We start from the raw sequence: 24161 nt of genomic DNA on the forward strand, positions 1-24161 counted from the left end.
CTTAAGTTTCAGATTTTGCTAACAAACAGCAAATTATCAGTAAAATATATTCACAAGGATGAAATATTGAAAGACAGGGTGGATATTTGCACATTTTCATCTTTCCACCAGTATCACACCACGCAAAATGCTCAAAAATTTCACCTTACACAATATTCAACATTTCATTTAATTACACGTACAATTCTGAAAGCATCATCGTGAGAAAAACAATACCATCTCTGCTTGTTCAGCTGTTGTAATGTTTGAAGGTTAAATGATCTCAGAACAAGGTCATCCAAAAAACTCAGAGCTAATAAAAGACATCCAACGTTTGCGGCCCAGCCGAGGCAAATTTTTCCACGAGTGGATGCCGCATTGTTACCGAGTTACCAAACCACAGACATATCGCCCTCTAAGGGGGACGAGAAAAGGGGATTCTTCAGTACACACGACCCGCATGGCTTACATGTAGGCTTTTAAGACAACCCAGAAAAGTCCTATGACAAACACCACACCGAATTTCAATTCGAGTTCTCTAAAGAGCAGAAAGTTTCTTGGAAGAGTGCCATGAAGTCAAATCACCTACAGAATAACATGGTATTGTGGGGGGGGGGGGAGGAGGGAGAAAATGAAGTTAAATTTTTCAAACTCTTGTTGATTCTTCAGAGTAAAGAGAGTGGACATACTCGACTGTTTTCTTTAATACAACCATATAACTCTCAGGCATTGTAATTACCACTGTTTACAAATATACTCAAACACTGGAAGTTTTCAAACTATGAAAAGTTTTGCTTCAATTTATCTGATGGGTTCACATTCGATCTGAGGATTTTGTTCCCCAAACTAGCATGAAAGGCATGAACTTGTTTTGATCTTGTGAATCCAGTAACAAAGATGTGTTCAGATTGCTTGCTCTGGTTTCGAGTTAATGTTCAGTTGTTGTTACTGCATAAGTAATAGTGCTACTTTATTTTCACTTTGTTGCCAATGTCCTTCCACCACGCAGCACGCTCTCGGAAACACTACTGGCCACAACCACACATACAAATTACTGTAGGCAAGGTGATAATGTCGCTATCAACCTGCTAACAAATCATACAACTTTCAAGAGCTGTCTGAAATAAATCTAAAGCATCCTCTACATTCTGCATCACAGTATTGCAGTGTAGTAACAACCTTGTATGGACGACCTTTGAGAGTGACATTGTGGTTGTAGTTGCTGTATCATTGGTAAGTGGGAAAAAAAAATTCTTGTGCACAGACCTGTGGGAGTGTCAAAACTAATCTGTTTGCATTTATATCTTAATTTCATGAAATAATCTACTGTTCTACTGGTTTGATTTTCCTGTTTACGCATGGAAATCAGCTGAAAACGTGGGGAGAAGGTGTCTATTAAGTACCGTATGTAACAGACGCCACTTGATAGTAAACCATGGAACAGCACAAGGCTTCATTCACACTCTGGCAAATTTTCTCACATCCAGGCAAATAGTCCAGACTGGGTCTGTCCTAAAGTAGCAACTTACCTGGATAGGTCTGAATCAGAGCTGTCCTCCGAGTCTGAGCTCTCTCCTGAACTCGAGTCCGAGCTTGACGCACTGGAGTCTTCGCTTGACACGTAGTCGCTCAGAAGATCGTCGGGGCATACCATCTTCAAAACCTCCCGTTTGATCATCTTCTCAGAATCCGGTTGCGCCGCATTCACCAGAACTTTGGCCGCGTGGAGGTCCTCCAACATCGAATCCTTCTCCTCCTCCTCTTCTTCCTCGCTGTCGCTGTCGGAATCACTCTCGCTGCTCGAGTTGGAGTCCTTGTACGCCATCTCGCTGGCTTTTGAGTACACACGCCTTTTGGAGACTCTGGCCAACTTTGCCTCGAGTCCGAACTTCTCCACTTCCGCCATAGAGTCACTACAACTGCTGTCTAATGCGTCACCCACTACTGTTCGCGTCAATAGGGCACTAGTTTCGTCCTCCTCATGCTCTTCCTCACCCTCGGAGGCTGGCTCAGATTTGATGGAGATATCGTTTGATCTGACCCCATCGCTGACCCCCCTCGGGGAATGTCTTTCATCATCCCTCCCCCTGCCGCCATGCTCTGCTCCTGCTAGATCTGATATGATAGTTTGGAAGTGCCCTTCACATGACAATGTATTCTGGGTTTCAGCAGGCTCATTCTTGATCGCATCGTGCCTGCCATTTTCTGATCCTTCACATTCTGATGCCAAAGTGGGACCTCCATTGTCTGAGATTCTCTCTGCCGAGTTTCTCCCACCTACATGTTCGTTCTCACACTTCCCGGAAGTAACATTATGATTTGCCTCATCGCTATCACAGAGCACTGGGTGGTTCTCCTCACCAAAGGCACCCCCATTCTCAAGAATCACTGCAGATTTGGACAGCAACCTCGTCCTCATCATAAAGTACCCTTCCACGTTGTCCGACAACTTGTTTTCAAACACCGGCGACGTCACGTCCCCCGTTGTCGGCCCCTCACCAGTGCCCATCTCGTTCACGCCGGGCTTGAGGCTCCGCTGGTTGTCGAGCACCAAGCTCAGGCTGTCCGCACTCCGCTTTCGCTGCCCGTCCACCGAGGAGAAGCTGCTCGTGCTGCTCATGAAGCTCTCCCTCGCATCCTTCTCCGAGTCCTCCGTGTCCATCTCCTCAGACGCACCCCCGACAGATGCGACGTCCGACGCCGAGCCGACGGAGCCAATGGACATGCTGTCACTGCGCGTCATGCAGACGGGCTCCCTGGGCACCTGCTTGATGACATTTTCGATTGTCTCTCTCACGGCCGACACATCCTTCCCCTTTCCGACCCCCGGCTGGATGCACTCTTCCATCCTGTCCTCCATTCTGGAGGCCTCCCAACAGGAAAGTAAAGTCTACATGAAGGTTGCGTGACGTGAACGATCACCGTTTTCCCCTGGGCAGGGACTGCAAAGAGAAAAAAAGTGTCACAGAGAGAAAAGGAAGGATTTGAAATTTTAATATTACATGAACACAAAATGAAAATATCAGGAATGCTAAGCACACTTTGTGCCTGAAAAGGCAAGTCACTATTCTTTGAGTAAGTCAAAGGCAAGTTAATTCAATACATGTAGAAAAACATTAAAATGAAGTGAATATGTTCACACTCAGCTTTGATGACAGTATAGTAAGTAATGCTTTATGAAATATTGATCTTGTTACTTTCATAAAGCATCATCGTGTATGTTATCTTGACACAACACTAGAAAGAATCATACATGTTTGTGTGATATGACGACGAACAGAAATATTGTGTAGATCACTTTTTATTATAAAATCAAAATAGCAAATAATGTCATCCACTCACTCAGTGAAATCCAACTCTCCTGGTACAAATATGGTGTTAAACAGGAATTATCAATTTTTTGTCCGGCAAGTGTGTGAAGTACAGTAGAACAAAACCTGAAAAGTTCGCCATCATGCTTGAATTATTGTATTTCCTTTCAACCGTAACTGTCAATTTCTGCATCCACAAAGTTGGGGGGGGGGGGGGGGAATTTGACACAGTCAATTTCTAGGTACAATGTAAACAGGAAATTTGTTGATATTTATAGCAACTCTCCTGAGAGCAAAGAGACGGTCTTCCTTTCTTCCTTCTTGCAGCTTTGGAAAAAAAAAAAATATCTGAGATGCGAGATGAATCATATTCACGGAAAATGCACACAATGCAGATTTGTATGATGGATGGATCATGGTTTCTTTCGGGCATACATTTGTATAAAAAGGAAATAAAAACTAGGTTACATTCTTTGCATGCTTACAAACAAGAACAAATGATGAGAGTTGTGTTCCAATAAACAATAGGATGCCTTGTGCACAAATTTTGCTTCACATTATCACATATTAGAATCATCATACATCAGACATGATTGGAAGTATCGCTATACAGAAAATGCGCCAACACACATAAGGAAACAAATGAGTATTGTTCATCACTATGCTACTACATACCTGTGCATATGACGCTCTCAAAAAGTCTCATATTTTCAAATTTGATTGGAAATTTGATCCTACCAGTACTTTCAATTCAAACTGCCTTCAAGCTACTCGTCAAAAAAAAAAAAAAAAAGTACACTGAATAGTAACATAAAATAAGTTAATGTACACCAAAATATATACCCTGACATGCTTACAGGTAAACTGATGGTGATCAGAAATTGATTGCTTTCCATTTTAATAGTTGGATTGAGTGAAATTTCTCAAGATTTCAGTAATGATTCTTTTCTGAAATGATTTAACAAGAAATAACAACAAATGCAACATGTAGTTAGCCAGTCAAAAACCATACATATATGAAACTGGCACTACAGAGTTGCAATATATCTACTACTTTTACCCCAAAAATGTGAACAAGTTTATTTTTCTTGAATCTACTCCAACCATGGAAAAAAAATAATAAAGCAGGGATGCAAAAATAAAACATGTTTTTGGAGCTCCTCAACTTAAAAAACCAACAACAAACAAACATGGGAGCAAGTTTAAGAATTTCACAATTTGTAGTGCTCCTGTGTCACCCTACATGTACATTAACCACTGGGCACTGACCACAAGCCGCAAATTAACAACACGACTGACCGCACGCATCCTCATAAATGATTTATACACCACCGATCAACGCCTAGCTCTTCCACCACTCTCAATTCATTATTTCCTCCTCGAATCAGTGCAAGAAAAACATCCACCGACAAAAAGTAGGCCGCATCCTGCATCCACCGCTGCTGGTCTCAGGCACTACAAGTTTCATGGGATAGAGATGAGGCTCCAAGTCACTTGACAAAGTGGGGGTGGGGGTAAGCAGAAAATTCAAGCACGGTCCCCACAGCTTCCTCAACCTACAACAATCACCTCACATGGCTCGGCTCAACCGACTCACTGGTAAGAGTTTGACAGATTCTGCCCCGTTCTATTCCAGCCTAATTCATCCATATTCCCGCACCAAATGCCTATTTAAGTTGCGTGTCAAGAGTCAGAAAAGAGATGACAAAGTCACGACCCCTCCCACCCACACACATATAGCGCATTTGCTGGCATTATTGCCTGAATGAGGAATATGTCGTGCCCACACGCACATGGCCCATTATCTACCCATTCTCACTCCAGTGGCAGAGTGCCTGCGATCAATTTCTTGTGGGGGGGGGGGGGTGATGGGAGATGGGGGATGGGTTGCCGCGGGGCTGCTCGACCGTGCATCCGTGGGGCGCAACTGACTGCTGCAACTGAAGAGCACTCCAACTTTAATGTCTGCACTCACCGTGCTGCTGACGGCCGTGGATATCGATTTGAGGAGACAGCGCAAACTCCTCTAATGACATTGTGAAGAACGGGGTAAGATTACTGTGGAGGGTGGGAGACGCACTTTCACATTCTACTCCCTGGAAGCTCTGCACAGAGGATAACACCCATTTTTCCCCCATACATTTTTGCAAGGAAGGGCAATTCAAAGAGATGCATTAACTTGCCAAGAAACAAATAAATCTCCTGTAGTGGATGGTTGCCTCCAAAATCTACAATAAAGTGATACTCCATCCACATAGCATCTATCTCAATTCGGGGTTGGGGAAGGCAGGCGGACATACAACAAAACATTCCTAAGAAAGGCAAGCCTGCTGTATACAGGTCTGCTTCTGATAGTGCTTGTTTATCCATCTGAAAGTGGCAAGGGAGATTTCAACACCTTTCAATAAAGCCAGCCAACTCAAGCAAGAGTGTGATGAAATATCCATCAATCCAAAGAATCTGTAAATTTGGAAAAACTAGAAATGTCGCTTTGGCGACTGGTATGCCTCCACCATAATGCATGATTTTCCCAATAGGTCTAGATAGTACATGTGGACAATGTGTGATTACATTTTCACAAAATTGGCAAAATATTGAAATGACAAGTTTGTCACAAATGTGTTGAATGTTCACCTTCCTTGACCTAGGTTTAATTGGATGAATAGGAGAGCATGTATCTAGGGATTTAAGGACTTTAACTCGACTTTGACCCATTCATACATTTAGGCATTGAGTAATTTTCAAGGTACAGGTGTGGAGAAAAAGTGCAATCTCCGAATTGAATAGTAAATTGTTACCATTTTCATCTGGCCCTTGACCTTAAAATTCATAAGATAATTACTTTCAGGTAGAACATGCATAATATGTACTAAGTTTCAAGATAACTTGAGCCACTTCCGAGATATGGAGGAAAAAGTTAGTTCAGCACTTTCACTTGATCTTTGACCTTTTGACCTTTGAGGCAAAAAAAGAAGAAAAAAAAACTTTCCAGAGAATTTCGATTACATTGTAGGTTACACATGTATGCATACACCAAGTGTAAAAAAAAAAAAAATAATAACCCTGCTGGCATTGCATGATAGGAGGGAAATAGTAAAATTTTGAAGTGTTGCACTTGACCTTTGACCCCATGAACCCTACATTCTCTAGATAATCACTTCCAGTCAGTATATGTATATACTATGTTCCATGAAGATACCTTGAACAATTTTCCAAGGTATGGAGAAAAAAATTAATTGGGTAATACACGTATACACTAAGTTTCAAGAAAATATCTTCAGGCTTTCAATAGATATGGTGGAAATAGTGAAATTTTATGTATTTGACCTTTGACCTTGAGCATGTGCACCCAAAAGTTGATAGGCACAACTTCATCCCCTAATACACATACAAGCTGTACATGCCAAGTGTTACGACCAAAATCACTCTGAGAATGATCGCACAAAAGAAACAATCAACTAATGTTCAGGCGGTTTATTAACAGTGATATTGTGGGTACAGACTCGTAATCGGTTTTCACATCAGTACAATAATGATCAATAGAAACAGTTACAAATCAGTAATGAAATCACTTACACTTAGTACATGCAATATCCCTGGAAATGTCCAAATACGATGCTCGATGCACAAAGGAATGATCCACGATGCACCGATGAATGATACCTTCGACGTAAATCCAGAGGTGCAGGTTACGATAGTCCAAGGTATAGATCCGGGGTAAAATCCAAGTTATGTGTCCACAGCAAAACGTGCAGAATCCAAACGTTATGACGACCACGTCCAGTTGATGCGTTGAATGATGATTCACTTTATAATATCCAGCAAGGAATCCAGCCCGTCACAGCTTTGCCGTAATAATGTCCGTTGACACTAAAATATGGAGTCTATCTCCAATATAGGCAAACTAATTCTCTGCAGGCAAAATGTCTCCCAGGCCTTATCTCCACAAACACAGTTTGTATAGCAGGTCAGCAGGTAACACAGGACTGACTATAACAAGTCGCTTCAGAGCCAAAAGTGACGTAACTCTCAGAGCAGAGGTGTTGGGTACTCTGCCTACCTCAGAATTTCTCCGGCTTATATACTACCCATTCACCCCTTTCTAGTACATTCTGTAATTTTCTCCAACCTGAGGCCACATACCTGAACATACTAGCAAGTCCAAATTCCAGGAATCCTGGATGACTCACTGCCTAATATGTGCATAACATCATTGCCAAAATTAACTACCAATCACATTGGGCTACAAGGGCAGTGCCTCACTCAGTCAGCACTTCCTAGAATTTTCTGGAATGGGTTAAATCATTCTAGATTGAGTGAGCTATAATATATTTCCTGTCACATGCATACATGTACTGTAGCTACATTGTATACCACATAGAAAATTCTCCACTGATCTGGTCAGCCTGTATGTACTATATCTATATCATATAGAATGTTCTCCATCAATCTGGTCACCCTGTGTACATACACATTAAACAACCATGCATACAGCCTTGATACATGTACATAACTACTTGTGTGTACATTTGTGACACCATCCCCCATGGGAAAAAGAAAGCCTTGCCATAGCAAGGGTTTCTTTTACCTTCACAATTTCTCATTGTTATTTACAACGAATGTGAGGTAAAATCCAACTCAAACAACCATAATCACATACTATCACATGCCTTTTGAAAAGCTGCATTGATTCCATGTTCTCTTTTCATGGATACCAGTTACATTGATATTGCTTGGATTCTCGGAGCTTATACAATCATGTCAAACTGTTTTGCATACATTAATGGATATGCTAAAGACACTGTAAGTGATATGCGGTGAAAACTTTTCACCCTTGAATTCTACTGTGTTATCCACTACCTATGTCACACCAACTGACTTTCTGTCATAGCATTCTTTCAGCATATTGACATGACACATTCTCTGTTCTTTTCGTCTGTCTGGCGTACTGATCACATAGTTCACATCATTGAGTTTCTTTTTGACACAGTATGGGCCACTGAACTTGGCTTTTAGTGGTTCACCTTGTATGGGCAGCAGTACAAGAACTTTGTCACCTGGTTTGAAGGTTCGGGCTTTTGCATTTTTGTCTGCCTTTCTCTTCATAGAGTCTTGTGACACTTTCAAGTGTTCCCTAGCTACCTCACAAGCCTTTGAAAGCCTTTCACGAAACTTTGACACATAGTCAAGTAGGTGGACCTCATCATCCTCAGTCATGAATTTCTCTTTGATGAGCTTCAGTGGGCCCCTAACTTCATGACCGTACACCAACTCAAATGGGCTGAAACCCGTCGACTCATTTGGGGAGTCCCTCGTTGCGAATAGCAGGAAAGGGATGCCCTTATCCCAATCCTCGGGATACTCCTCACAGAATGCCCTAATCATTGTCTTTAGGGTCTGGTGGTAGCGCTCCAACGCACCTTGGGATTGGGGATGATAAGCTGACGACTTCAGCTGCTTCACACCCAAACGATACATCACCTCTTGAAATATGCCTGACATGAAATTTGACCCTTGGTCAGACTGCACTTCCTTGGGCAACCCATACCTAGTGAAAAACTGCACTAGAGCATCTACCACAGTCTTAGCAGTGATATTTCTCAATGGGATAGCCTCTGGAAACCGTGTAGACATATCCATGATTGTCAAGAGGTACTTATGACCCGACCTAGTCCTAGGCAAAGGTCCAACACAGTCAACTAGAACCCGACTGAATGGTTCTTCAAACGCAGGTATCGGAATCAATGGCGCCGGCTTCACTGAATGCTGTGGTTTACCAGCCACTTGACATGTGTGACAAGTCTTACAAAACTCAGCCACATCCACATTCAACCCTGGCCAATAGAAATGCCTCATGATCCGATCCTTTGTCTTTCTGACGCCTAAATGGCCGCCAACTGGTAACTCGTGAGCAATCCTCAAGATCTCACCGCGGTAATTGGGAGGGACAACAACTTGACGGACCACCGTCCAATCCTCATCAGCTGGCCTATGGGGAGGTCTCCACTTCCTCATCAAAATGCCATCTTTGACATAATAGCACTCAGGGACCTTTTCAGCCTCAGCCTCAGAACACGCCGTCTGAGACAAGCCTTTTAACTCAGAGTCTGCCTGCTGTGCTTCAACCAAGGAAGACTTGCTAAACAGCCCATCACTGTTAGCCTCGGAGCCTAATACAGCAACCCCATCATTCAAATCCTTGAAAAAGGTTTCTGCCAACCAAACACCGGAATTCTCCTCCACATCAACAGAATCCGCATCATCTTGAACAGCTCTACGAGCCTCAGACCTAGTCACGACACAATCTAGGAAAATCCCAGGAAACTCCTCCTGCAACTGCTCAGTTTCAGCAACCACCACTGGTTTATCCGAAACAACTGGAGACGCAACCACCTTGTCCCCAGCCAAGTCATTCCCCAACAGGAAGTCAATGCCTGCCATGGGCAACTCAGGAACAACTCCAACAGTGACAGGACCAGAAACTAGGTCACACTTCAAATCCACTCTATACAGTGGTACTGACATATAACTGCCATCAACAGTCTGAATCAAGACTTTTGCATTCACTGCACTATCTGGTGGAAAAGTCATACCACCATCCACCATCAACGACTGAGAGGCCCCCGTATCCCGCAGGATGACTACTGGCTTACCTGCCTCACCAGAAGTACATGGGGTCACCTCACCATCAAACAAAAAGCTACGATAGCTCTCATCCACCTGCTTCAGCCTATTTTTGAATTTGGGAGATCGACTTTCAATGGCCTGTGTTTCACTGAACGGGACACTGTTTTCGGGTAGGACACTTTTTGACATGACAAATCCCATGTCCTTCTTTGTTTTGTTTTGCAACTTCCAACACTGTGACTTTACATGCCCTGTCTTGTTACAGTGAAAACATTTGATGACATTTGCACTTGTACTGGACCCTTTGTCAGATTGAGGCTTTGGTGCCGATGCAGTTTCAGAACTCGTGCCTTTTTCAGAACCAGCATTCTTTGGATTGCTCGACTGATTTTTGTCTCTCTTATTTCCAGAGAAATTCCTGAAAGGTGGTCTGTTGTCATTTCTGTGGGTCAGCTCATACTCATCAGCCATCAAGGCTGCTTTATGCAAACTTGTCACTTTGTGATCATCCAAATGCGACCTCACACTGAAAGCAACACTCTTTTTGAATTCTTCCAAGAGAACAACCTCACGTAGGTTATCAAAATCCTGATCCACTTTCAGGGATCTGTACCACCTATCGAACATCATTTCTTTTTCACGAGCAAACTCAACATGTGTCTGGCCTGGTTTGCGGTACGAATTTCTGAACTTATGTCTGTACGCCTCTGGCACCAACTCATAAGCATTCAACACTGCCTTCTTGACTGTAGCATAGTCACATGATTGCTCTTCAGAGAGAGATGAATACACATCGGCTGCTTTGCCAACAAACACACTTTGAAGGAGCATGGGCCAAAATTCCTGTGGCCATTTCAAACTGTTAGCCACCTTCTCAAATGATACAAAGTATGCATCAACTCTGTTTTCCTCAAACTTTGGCACCAATCGAATGTTCTTGGCCAAATCAAATTCAGAGGGAGCCCTTTCACGATTTCCAACAGTCTGTGCATGAGTCAATTCCATCTCACGCAATTTCAATTGTTGTTCCACTTCGAATTTCTTAATTTCCAGTTCCTTTTCTCTCAATTCCATTTCTCTAGCCCTTTGATCTCTTTCTATTTCTAATCTCATCTTCTCTTTCTCCATTTCCATTTCTTTCTCCTTCATTTGCAATTTAGCAAGCTCAAGCCGTGTTTGATCTGAAAGTTGAGCTTGATCTGAAGTGTCAATTTCTTCTTTGAGCTCCATGTGACCAGCTACCAAGTCAAGAATCTCTGCCTTTCTTACACCTTGTGGAACATCAACATTTAAATGCTGTGCAATAGCAGTCAAATCACATTTGCGCAACCTTTGCAAATCTTTGAGGGACAAATCTGTCCTCTGAACAAATGCCTGAACATCCATTGTACTGATTGACATTGTCACATGTATTACACACAATATACAATTGAACAATCAACTCAACTAGTATTTTATCTGTACCAATATTCTGGATTCCGGAACGTTCCAAATTCTAAGTTTTGGCTTTACATTCACTTCTCGGACACAAGCCCCCAATTTTGTTACGACCAAAATCACTCTGAGAATGATCGCACAAAAGAAACAATCAACTAATGTTCAGGCGGTTTATTAACAGTGATATTGTGGGTACAGACTCGTAATCGGTTTTCACATCAGTACAATAATGATCAATAGAAACAGTTACAAATCAGTAATGAAATCACTTACACTTAGTACATGCAATATCCCTGGAAATGTCCAAATACGATGCTCGATGCACAAAGGAATGATCCACGATGCACCGATGAATGATACCTTCGACGTAAATCCAGAGGTGCAGGTTACGATAGTCCAAGGTATAGATCCGGGGTAAAATCCAAGTTATGTGTCCACAGCAAAACGTGCAGAATCCAAACGTTATGACGACCACGTCCAGTTGATGCGTTGAATGATGATTCACTTTATAATATCCAGCAAGGAATCCAGCCCGTCACAGCTTTGCCGTAATAATGTCCGTTGACACTAAAATATGGAGTCTATCTCCAATATAGGCAAACTAATTCTCTGCAGGCAAAATGTCTCCCAGGCCTTATCTCCACAAACACAGTTTGTATAGCAGGTCAGCAGGTAACACAGGACTGACTATAACAAGTCGCTTCAGAGCCAAAAGTGACGTAACTCTCAGAGCAGAGGTGTTGGGTACTCTGCCTACCTCAGAATTTCTCCGGCTTATATACTACCCATTCACCCCTTTCTAGTACATTCTGTAATTTTCTCCAACCTGAGGCCACATACCTGAACATACTAGCAAGTCCAAATTCCAGGAATCCTGGATGACTCACTGCCTAATATGTGCATAACATCATTGCCAAAATTAACTACCAATCACATTGGGCTACAAGGGCAGTGCCTCACTCAGTCAGCACTTCCTAGAATTTTCTGGAATGGGTTAAATCATTCTAGATTGAGTGAGCTATAATATATTTCCTGTCACATGCATACATGTACTGTAGCTACATTGTATACCACATAGAAAATTCTCCACTGATCTGGTCAGCCTGTATGTACTATATCTATATCATATAGAATGTTCTCCATCAATCTGGTCACCCTGTGTACATACACATTAAACAACCATGCATACAGCCTTGATACATGTACATAACTACTTGTGTGTACATTTGTGACACAAGTTTCATTAGGATACCTCAACAGGTTTTGATAGTTACCTTGTCCACAAAATTCATTACGGACGGACGGAAGGACAGACGGACGGACGGACGGACGGAAGGACGGACGGACGGACAACCCGAAAACATAATGCCTCCGGCACCACTTCGTGGCGGAGGCATAAAAAAAAAAAACCTCCTCAGAGTTCTGTCCTTGCATCTAGTGCCTTGATCATCACACTATCATTTATGCATGCCTCAACAATGCCTCTACTATGCCTCTACTATGGAGAAGGATTGTTAAGATGCCTTTTCATTGCACACCAAAGTGCTCTTCTAAAAGCAACTGATCATGAGCACCACAGGTATGTTTGATTGATTTTTTTTTTAACTGCACAAATAACTTATGTACAAAGAAAGGGTTGTATACACAGCAAAAACAAAACAAGGTGTGATCACTGTAACAAATGTCACAGTACTGTGTGCTGACCAGCGGGTATTTGGTATTGCAGCAACTACTCATCAGGTTAAAGGGACTGTGCAGTACTGGTTGAGGTGGGGATTCATGTTTTGAACATTCCTACAATGAAAAGCCTCTTGTGAAATATGAAAGAGCATGTAATTTTAAGAAGGATTCAACATTTATTTGATGAAAATTGGTTTTCAAATGGCTGATATATCCAAAAAAGTGCTAATAATAAAAGGCAACATGCCACAACTTTATTAGGATCTCTTTGCTTCACCTTGTTTTTGGATATCTCAGCCATTTCAAAACCGATTTTCATCGAATAAACTTCTGATACCCCTTAGAACTGCATGCTCTTTGACATCTCATAGAGTGATTTCTGAATATCTCGCAAAACGTTAAAAGCTAAATCCTCACCTCGACCAGAACTGTACACACCCTTTAACACCTCCCCCCTAACACACATACACACACACGTGACTGCCCAAAAATGAAAAAAAAATGATTGAATTTGCATCCCAGAGCCAAGTGTTGTGAATATTAAGGGTCTTTACATTTCATGTCCAGAATGTGGACTGCAATGAGATGGCATCATTTGAAGAAAAAAAAAATTGTGAATGCTCCATGTTCTCTAGCACTTTCAACGCCGGAATCGGGGAAAGCGTACTTTGAGGGATTTCAAGGCCATCTTGATTCCAGAAGGGGGACCACGGCCTCGCTTTCAAATTGCATGCCAAGCCAAGCGGGAGGCGGCGGAGCCATGACATCATGACAGTACATCGTAAACTACAGGCACTTAAAAATCCATTCAAATGGGTTATAACACCTTAGAAAGAACTAGATTACAATCACCTGTAACCACTTGAGAACAAGAAAAGTCCCCATATATAAATGACAAGACAACTGGAAAAGTAGAGGCTTAGCGCAGTGATGACAAGGGAGTGAAGTGGAGAAACTTCTGCTTCATATTATAAACAAACTGTTGCTATACAACATGAGATTCTTGGATGTGTTTGCAGCAACCGCTAAACCAGCAGACAATGCTGTAACAACAACAGACAAATCATGCTCCTGTACGTATATGCCTCCGACATGGTATCTTTCTGTCACAAATTGACATTAAAACACTATGGCCTGAATTCATGAAGGTGGTACGAATGAAATCATGGTTTAAACCATGGACAAAAACCATGGAGCGCCAAGCGTCGCCTGGAATACGTGTATTTCGTTACGAAATCAGTCATTTCGTTGATGAAATGATTATTTTGTAACAAAATGACGTTTTGTAACTGAATAAACATTTTGTCCACGAAATGATAATTTCGTTAACGAAACGGTCATTTTTTGTTGATGAAATGACCAATTTCGTAACAAAATATTCTGTGCGACACTCGGCGCTCCATGGTTTTTGTCTATGGTTCAAACCATGGTTTCGTTTGTACCACCTTTGTGAATTCGGGCCAATAAGTACACATCCTCTGTTACAGTGTAGTGTCTTAAGGTGTTCCGCTTGTTAAGTTTTACCGAGACACCCAATGTGCTAACTGCAGTGTACTTCTACTCACCAAGCACATACACGGTATTGTACAGTCTGTTCTATCTCGAGGTGAAACGGCCGTTTCCACTCGGCTGATTCTTCTCAGGATCTGATGCCCGTACAATGCACTTCAGACAAAGAGGAAGCTAACTAATTAGCGGGGGCACTATCAATTTTCCTTGGTGAACTCGCCCCGATAAAAGAGCTTCAAGCAGCTACAGAAAATTTCCCTCCGTCGTCGAATCAAGCAAAACAGGTCCAGCGTTGATGTGACAGACACATCACCTGACCACATCCGACTCCAATCTTGCTTTTTAATGATGAACCTTTGTACGCACTGTATAGAAGGGGCCCTTGTACATATTTAGTTCATACAAAAGTCTTCTCTCCATTGAAATGTCTACCTTTTTACGTAGGTAAAGAAGTGGTTATACACAGGAAGAGAGAGTGAAAAAAAAATGAAAAAGAAAGAAAGTAGTATACCTTGCTAAAATGGATTTTTACTCTGTAACACCATTGTTTTGATTTTTTTTTTCCAAAATGGATTATTTCAAAATGGATCATATGTTTGCATTCTCACTCTTATTGATCTCAATTTGGACTGGAGAATCATGAAATGGAATATAAATATCAATACAGTTTCAAATCAAATATACTTGACATGTAAACAATGACTGTTCTCTTTTTCAAGTCCACTTTTGTTTTTATACAGTATAACTCATCTGTAATTATGTGAACCCTTGTATCAATCCTGGCTATAGGATTCTCCCTGATGGAATGCCATTTTAATCTGAAGGAACAGGTCAAGACTATAGATCGATTCCAATATATACAAATGCAAGCTGTTTCTAATAATGTCAACGCATCAAATGAAACTGAATACCAACTACATTACATTCACATACACTCCAATTAATTTTGAAAAGCTCTGCAGAATTAGAATTTTTAGACACAAGAGCACAAGCAACAGCATTCGTTTTGCTAGGCTCTGTTCAACACTTGTTTTTCCTAGCCCCAAAGACATGAAAATAATGCAGCTTTCTCAATATAAGATTTTTTTGGATGTCAGTGTGTCTGTGGATGCGCGCAAATGTCCATGAACTCTGTGAATCAAAAGACAGTATCAACTCTGCGGACGAGCAGCCCTCCCCTCCCCCCCCCCCCAAAAAAAAAAAGAAAAAATACTGTACATCATGAAGTTGGCTATCTCACTGGAATGTATACAGTGTGGATCATGGGACAATCTCTCTTATTTGTAATATGGCGGAAAATGATCATGGAAAGATACAGGCTGCCTCAGTCACTCAGTGTATGACCAATGAACACATACCTCTCGCATCAGAACATTTGTGGTTGGCCCAGCCACTCCATTATATATTAATAATGAATTCCGCCACAGGAGGAAAAAAACAAACAAACAAACAAAGCAAACAAATGAAAAAGAAAAAACAAAAAAACAACCTTAATGCATAGAGAGTCTGACTGCGCCAATGCCGTTTACGTGAGAATTCTGTTATTCCCAACGACAACCTGTCAGCACAATTTATCAAAGGGATTTTGAGATGGCGAGCTTGTGAGGGTTACCGGTTATGATGGACCGACATTAAACCGCATCACGGGCGGGCCCCCAAAAAGACCGGATGCCAAAGAAAATGAGACCTTCGGCGGAGATTGATGCGAGTAACATTAGCCCCAAGGACATTATGTAATGGGATTGTATGGGCAACAGCGGATTTCACAGGACTGCATACGGGAATTTGATTTGAATTGTGATTACTGCATTACTAGATCATTGCATGACACATAATTGTAGCATCTAGCTAGTGTGTCATCTTCAAGCGCTGTTTGTGGCCCCTGCAAGAAAATTATCAGCAAATTATTCATTATTAGGTGAGAAAAGCTGTATGGAGTAATGCATTCTGAAAACATTCAAAGTTTTTCAGATATTATAGGATCTAAATTATTAATTTACTCTTCTTAGAAATGATGAGCAACATGCTCACCAATCAATCAAATAATACTTTTTAATTTTTAAAGTACAATTTATACTGAGTCTTGGTGGTAACAGGATCATGATTTATTCTTCGAAGTAGAGCATACGACTGATTGTACCATGTACATGTATCACTATATAAAAATGAACAGGTTTGGAATTTGTTAAACACCAAGATCATCCTGTACATACTTACAGTCCATGCACAATGAGAGAAACTGTTTAATGGACCACAAATTTTGCAAAACATGATGCAACTCACAGCAGCTTCTGGAGCAGATCACCAAACCCATTGAGGACGAGTCACAAGTATACTTGGGCAAGTGTCTATGGAAAATGCGTGTTGTAGCAAAATCAGCCCGTCCTCAATGGGTTAACAGATCCCCGGCACGCTCTTCATGCTCCGAGTGGGCGGTCGTCACGTTTGTTTATGTTTTCACGTCGCCAATTAAAACTCCGCGGAGAATCATCCCTGCCTACAGTGTACACATTTACATGAGTGGAAAGCCACGCTACCTTGATGAAAAATGAAGCCTTACATTACAACCAGTTTCTGGGTTAAAGTCTTGCATTAGCCAGAGTTTGGATGTTTTGCAGAAAAAACTAGAAAGGTCACAAGGCAAAAACACCCAAGAGACAACACATGAAACATTGCATGCATGAAATATTCCCTGAACATTTTTAATGCACAGTTCCATTGTTGTTGTTTCTGGTGGGCATGTGCACATGCATGGATAAACTTGAGTACATGCTCCTACGGCATAATAGCTTGTTCACTTTAAACCAAGCATTGACATTCAACCCTAGACATTGCTAGAAATTTTCAAATAACCTTTTAATTCTGTACTGACATTCTACACAACTGCATAAAAAATGAAGAAAATAGAAATGTCACTATGGTGACTGGTATGCCTCCGCCATAATGCATGATTCTCCTAATAGGTCTATAGTACATGTGGAAAATGTGTGATTACATTTTCACAAAATTGGCAAAATATTAAAATGACATGTTTGTCACAAATGTGTTGAATGTTCACCTTCCTTGACCTAGGTTTAATTGGATGAATGGGAGAGCATGAATATTTTGGGATTTTACGACTTTTACTTGACATTGACCCTTTCAAAAGTTTTTGCATTGAGTAATATTCAAGGTACAGAGAAAATGTGCAATTTCTGTATTGAATAGTAAATTGTAACCATTTTCATCTGGCCTTTGACCCTTGAACTTTGACCCTAAAATTCATAAGAGAATCACTGTCAGGCAGAAAATGCATAAATATGTACTAAGTTTCAAGAAAACTTGAGTCACTTCTGAGATATGGAGGAAGATGTAAAGTTCAGCACTTTCACTTGATCTTTGACCTTTGACCTTTTGAAAAAAACAAAAACAAAACAAAATCCAATCAACTTCCCAGAGAATCTCTATTGGGTTATACATGCATACACCAAGTTAAAAAAAACTAGAAATGTCGCTACAGCGACTGGTTATACCCCCGCCAAACAACATGTCATAAGCTTTGGTCAAAACAACATTTCATAAGCTTTGGTCAAAAAACTGAGGAAGTAGTTAAATCCGCAAGATCTTTCCTTGATCTTCTGCCATTAATATGCCGTTACCATGGCAACGTACTTTCGGGTACTGTCGAAAAATGCGTCTTGCACATCTACAACCAAAGGCACACATCTGTACCAAGTTTCATGGAAATTGGGCAAAAACTGAGGAAGTAGTTTGCAACACAAAATTTTCCATCATTTTGGCTCATAATATGTGAGCTGTTACCATGGCAACATACTTTTTGTCACTGTCAAGAAATGTGTCATGCTGACCTATATCCTAAGACAAACATTCAATATGAATTCCATGAGAATTAGAAGAACACTGATGAAGCAGTTTTGCCATGAAGCATTTTGCCCTATATTTTACCAATAACATGCTGTTACCATGGCAACGCACTTTTTGCCACTGCGGAAATATGTGTCTTGCACATTAACATATTCAGATGAACATCTGTACCTAATTTCATAAAAATTGATCAAAAACTGTGGGAGGAGTTCGCGACGCAAGATTTGTACCCATTTTTGCCCATAATATGCCGTTACCATGGCAACGTACTTTTGGGTACTGTCAAAAAATACGTCTTGCACATCTACAACCCAAGGCACACATCTGTGCCAAGTTTTATGGGAATCGGTTGAAAACTGAGGAAGTAGTTCGCGACGCAAGATTTGCAACGGACCGACCGACCGCCTGACCGACCGCCCGACCGCCCGACCGTCCGCTGATTCCTATATACCCCCTTCAAACTTCGTTTGGCGGTTGGCGGGGGTATAAAAAAATCCTGCAGGCACTGCATAAATATGAGGGAAATAGTAAAATTTTGAAGTGTTGCCCTTGACCTTTGACCCCATGAACCCCAAATTCCAGCTAGATAATCACTGCCAGTCAGCAGGGCTCCACACTAACTTTTTCGCTTGGTGGCCCGATGGGGCCACCAAATTCCTCAATTTCAAATTTTTGGTGGCCCGAGAGAAAAATTTGGTGGCCCGAAAAAACAATGAAAACCATTAAAAGTCCTGTTTTTTTAATGAGTCAAATATTTAAGTTTTATCATAGTAAGAATTGGAAGTTGGACATATCTACTCATAAATAAACCTCAACAAACTCGCAACACTCACTCTCAGGCACTCATTCGGTCCTTTTCATCCATCCTTTAAACAAATTTACCTGCTACTTTCCGGCGCAAAAAGTTACGAATTTATTGACATACTTTTCAAAAAATTTTGGTGGCCTGAGGCGGGCCACCAAATTTGCCTTTTTTTTAAATGTGGTGGCCCGACTTTCATTTTTGGTGGCCCCGGGCCACCGGACCACCGTTAGTGTCGAGCCCTGCAGTCAGTGTATGTGGGATGTTCCATGAAGATACCTTAAACCATTTCCAAGATATGGAGGAAAAAGTGAAATTTTAACATTTTTACCTGACCTTTGACCTCATGACCCTAAACTTTCACCAGGGAGTCTTAATTGGGTAATACATGTACCGGGTATACACTAAGTTTCAAGAAAATATCTTCAGGCATTCCATAGATATGGGGGAAATAGTGAAATTTTGAGCATTTGACCTTGACCTTTCGACCTTTGACCTTGAGCATGTGGACCCAAAAGTTGACAGGCACAACTTCACCCCTTACTACACATACACACCAAGTTCCATTAGGATACCTCAAAAGGTTTTTTAGTTATGCTGTCCATAAAATTCATTGCGGACAGACAGAAGGACAGATGGAAGGACGGACAACCCGAAAACATGAAATGCCTCCGCCACCACTTCGTGGCGGAGGCACAAAAATCCAGCTTATACACTGCCTACAGTGTATGTTTCATCATGGATAACATCAGGTTGATACATAAGAACCCCTTGTCCTTGGGTGTCGTAGGGTTAATCTGTAACCAAGCAGACCATTGTATCCACAATTGTACATGATAATTCCGAAATAATTGTAAGATTTCTTGGGATTCTGATAGTAATGCTGATTGCACTATTTAGTGAGATTTTTATGTATAGACTGGCAAATTATAAAAGACTTGGATCGCGATGCAGATCTCCAGATTTGTATTCCACTGATTTGTGTTCAGTTTGAATCCCACTATATATCGTATGGTGGGCGTCACATCAGTCACCCTAGAATAAACAACCTTGACCAAGGACAAGTTTTACAGGTTGCAGTATTCAGTAAGTGCATACTGCATATAACACTCGGTCAAGGAGACAGTTTTACATATACGATGTAAAGACATCCCAATGGGCCTCCTCTGAGATCGAGGTGTTTGGTCACCTGAGTCAAGTCACATGCAAGTATGCCGTGGATGGCAAACTGGGTGTGGTTACTCCAAGGGGAGCATGTCAGCACTGCCCTGGTCAGAGGGATTAAAGATCATCCAACAAACTCTTGCAGACATCAGCTGTAAAGTATAGAGACATATGTCAAGGATGAGGGGGAAGTGTGAGATTATGGTCTTATTTCAGAACTTCTTAACGATTACTAAAGGAAAGTATGGCTTTCCAACACTGCAACTTAACATCAGTGTGTCCAGACATTTGCCCAATGAAGCACTTCCAGTAATTTTACAGTGAAAGCAGTATTCTCTACATAAGAATATTTGTATCTGTTGGTATTTGAAATTGAAATATTTTTGACTGTTAATTGATTACATTCCAAGCAGTACTCATGTGTACATACAACTTCAAGCAAAACCAGTAAGAAAAATTATTGAAATGAATGTGCAGTATTTATCTATAGATAAATGGCGCTACATGCTGCATGTATTTATACAAATGCTGTTTCATCATCATTATCATGATCATCATCATCATTATATGCTGAAAAAAGGATACATCTCTCTCTAAGCATGATTAGCCTGATTCTTAGTCACATGCTACATGTACAGTATGACACTTTCACCTTATAATCATAACTAACTAGAATGAAGCAGTATTTCTATTATAGACCCCTGCACATCTGAGACAAAATGCAATACAAGAGTTCTACATGTTTTCCTTGCTTGTAAACAACCCTCTCATCTACATGCGACAAGAAACGTCTCAAACGCTCATCAATATGCAGGAGGCGAGGAATACCCCAAAGGATTACACATCTCCGCGTGATCCACCAACGGAGTGTGTATTCTCTCCCGCGCCCCGTCCGTGCCACGATAAACAAGCTTGCCGATTACTCGCGAATGAAGAAATCCTCCTCTCACGGATTCCAGGCTGCCTGCGCCACTGCCTTATCAAGTGAAGTGCAGCTCCCGCGGGAAATAAACATCGCAGCACTCCAGCAGTTTGAAACAAGAGGCGAAAGTGATCCAGGGGGCAAAATAGTCCACAACTTTGTACAGCTCTTTCTAGCCTAGGCAGAAAGCAGCAGTCACTCTTTCAGGAGACCCTGGGAATGATTCAAAGTCATTAACCCATTCAAGACCGTATGCTAAAAAAATGCCATTGGCATTATGTGCAAGCTGGTCATCACAAAGGTACTGACAGACAGGATTGTACCAGCACATGGTCACTACTCACGAGTAAGCATCACCTCCGATGCCTAAAAAGATCCCAACATATCTAGGAAAATGTCTCTTTACACTTTAGAACATCAAACTGCCATTATACCATATACAGTGTAGTGTGCCAGGATGTCCACACGATGAATCGTGTCTTACAAACTAATTTCAGAGCCATCTTCCCTCAGAGTCGTACATGTATGGATGTAATCTATATCATATTCTGTCTCATAGGCTCGCCGTTTCCTCTCATTCAAGTGAACAATGATCTATAGACCAGCCTTTCTTTTCCTATATAACCAGAAAGTGCCGATTGATATTCATGTGCAATAACTCCCGAGAATACTTAGTGGTCTTTTCTCAGTAACACTGGGGAGTACAACTATTGTACATACATGTAAGTCTTTGGAAAAACTTAAATTTCAGGGACAGGATTCAATTTACTGAAAGTTGCTCTTTGTCTGTACTTATTCTGATGGGAGAAGAGTACATTAAACATTTTTGAAAAGCATTTTATAGCTTGGACCTGCAAACGCCAACAACTGCCAAGTACAAGAACACATGTCTGCTCCTCGGGTCAAACTGCGCAATAGAGCTGCACAGTGACAAGGCCTCCCAACCGACTCACGACACAGCCGATAAATGCAACAACTTGAGAAATGCGATCTAAAAGGCGTCAGCAAATAATGCGTTTTGATAGTGGATATTGAAACATGTTTCAAACAAGAGAAAGTTGATAAAACATGTTTTGATAGTGGGTATTGAAATTCCTTTCAATCATGAGAAAGTTGATAAACATAGCTCTAGACCCAAGACAATGAGAAATACAGCTGTACTATAAGTCATCACAATGGCCCCCTGCATACACAGGACTGCCCACATTCGCTGATCAAAATGAGAGACTGCAAAGAGTAATCATGGAAAGACTCTCCTGTTACGCATCTCAACATGGGCTTAATAAATTCCTAAATCAAGGAGATATTTACATTCTCTTATCAAGACATGAAGAAATGTTAACGTTTTCAGGAAGCCTCCTGTAAATTCAGGGAGATGGCAGCTCTGCATTGGATACGAACATGCCCACTGTGAGCTTAAACTTGACAATTCATATTTGCCATCTTTTACAGTGGATGCTGATTGTCATCATCAGACGATTTTAATACCAAGAGGAAAGTGGGACGCTCACGGTTTAAAAAAAAAAAAATGAGGGAGGACCGTCTTTAACTAAACATGAAACATCGCTCCTTTCAGTTACCATAACAACATACAAGGCCATCTGGTAAGCTACTCAACTGGATGAACGCTTCACTAATCATTCCCTAACAGCAAGAGGAAGCACACAACAGCTTAAAAGGAGCGCTGAAAAGCCCAAGTCTCATCAGGAGTTACTGAGGCCACGGCTCATCACAGTTCCGCAATAATCCCCGCTGCAGAGACAATATTTTGGCTGAGGATGATTAAACTATGAGGTCTCTCTACACCCAATAAACTTGCTAGTCTAATCAAGATACACTTCTTGTAAGTTGAAGGCCATTATCAAATACATGTACTCCAATGTAAACACATTGAACGTTGAGAATACCTGATTCTCAAGGACTCAGTTGACAATTATTTTCATCAATAACGTAAAGTACCTTGGTAAAGTACCTTTGATTAGAAAAAAAAAACAAGCAAACAAACTGCTACATCCACAAGTTTTCATAAACTAATTTCAACCTATTTGCATGATCTTACACCAGAAATTGTGATTCTACAACCTGTACCTTGTGGTTCAACAGTTGCGACATTTTATACAATCACAGCACACGGTGATGATAACACCACCTCAGATTTCTTTTGCTACGTTGCAGAAAACACATAGGAACTAATTAAAGGCAATACATAGTTCTCACACGCCTGCAGAAACCATTGAATCTTACTCTAAAATGATGATATACGTTGTACGTTGTATTTTCCGAATATCAAATGTGTGAATTAATACTGTGATAACAAAATTTCAGTTGGGTTACGTCAAAATTGCAATATATTACCTAAAAAGATACACCGTACGCTGGAAGTACTGCAATCTCAGGGCATACCAGGTACCCTATTGGGGTTGCTACATATATGTTTAACATTCAATTACATTGATTATAATATATCGCAACATACACTGTAGGAGTATCCATGAAAACGAAATATAGAATGCAGTGGCATGTTTGCTGTGCATGCAATTCAATACTACTGCTAGGGCATGCATGTTTCGCTCATCATGTGCTAGTAACATTTCACCAACCCACTATTGAACCACCTCCCTGGTTGAACAGGTAGTAGGGCGGGTCAGGAATAAAAGTTGTGTACTTTGATCAAAATCATTTTATATTTTTGATCTCAAAATACTCCATTTCTTGGTATGTTTCCTTTCCTAACAATTTCTTCTTTTTTTTCTAAATGTTAACAGAATGAGGAACTGGAGAAGAAGATGACAAATCACCCCCTCCCCAGCCACATTCTGACCTTTTTCTTCTCCTTTTTTTTTTCCAGGACACCAGGACACAACTG

The 24161-nt window shown here is 41.1% G+C and overlaps 1 protein-coding gene across 1 annotated transcript in view; it reads right to left on the bottom strand.

The window, feature by feature from the left end:
* The window catches only part of LOC140228678 (uncharacterized), a 59078-nt gene that overhangs the window by 28310 nt on the left and 6607 nt on the right, over positions 1–24161 (bottom strand). The window contains exon 2 of the mRNA XM_072308941.1: positions 1509–2921. Coding sequence (XP_072165042.1) covers positions 1509–2839 — 1331 coding nt within the window. The 5' untranslated portion in view covers positions 2840–2921. The remainder of the gene's footprint in view (positions 1–1508; positions 2922–24161) is intronic.

This window comes from Diadema setosum, chromosome 5, assembly GCF_964275005.1.
Source record: "Diadema setosum chromosome 5, eeDiaSeto1, whole genome shotgun sequence".
Lineage (NCBI taxonomy): Eukaryota > Metazoa > Echinodermata > Echinoidea > Diadematoida > Diadematidae > Diadema > Diadema setosum.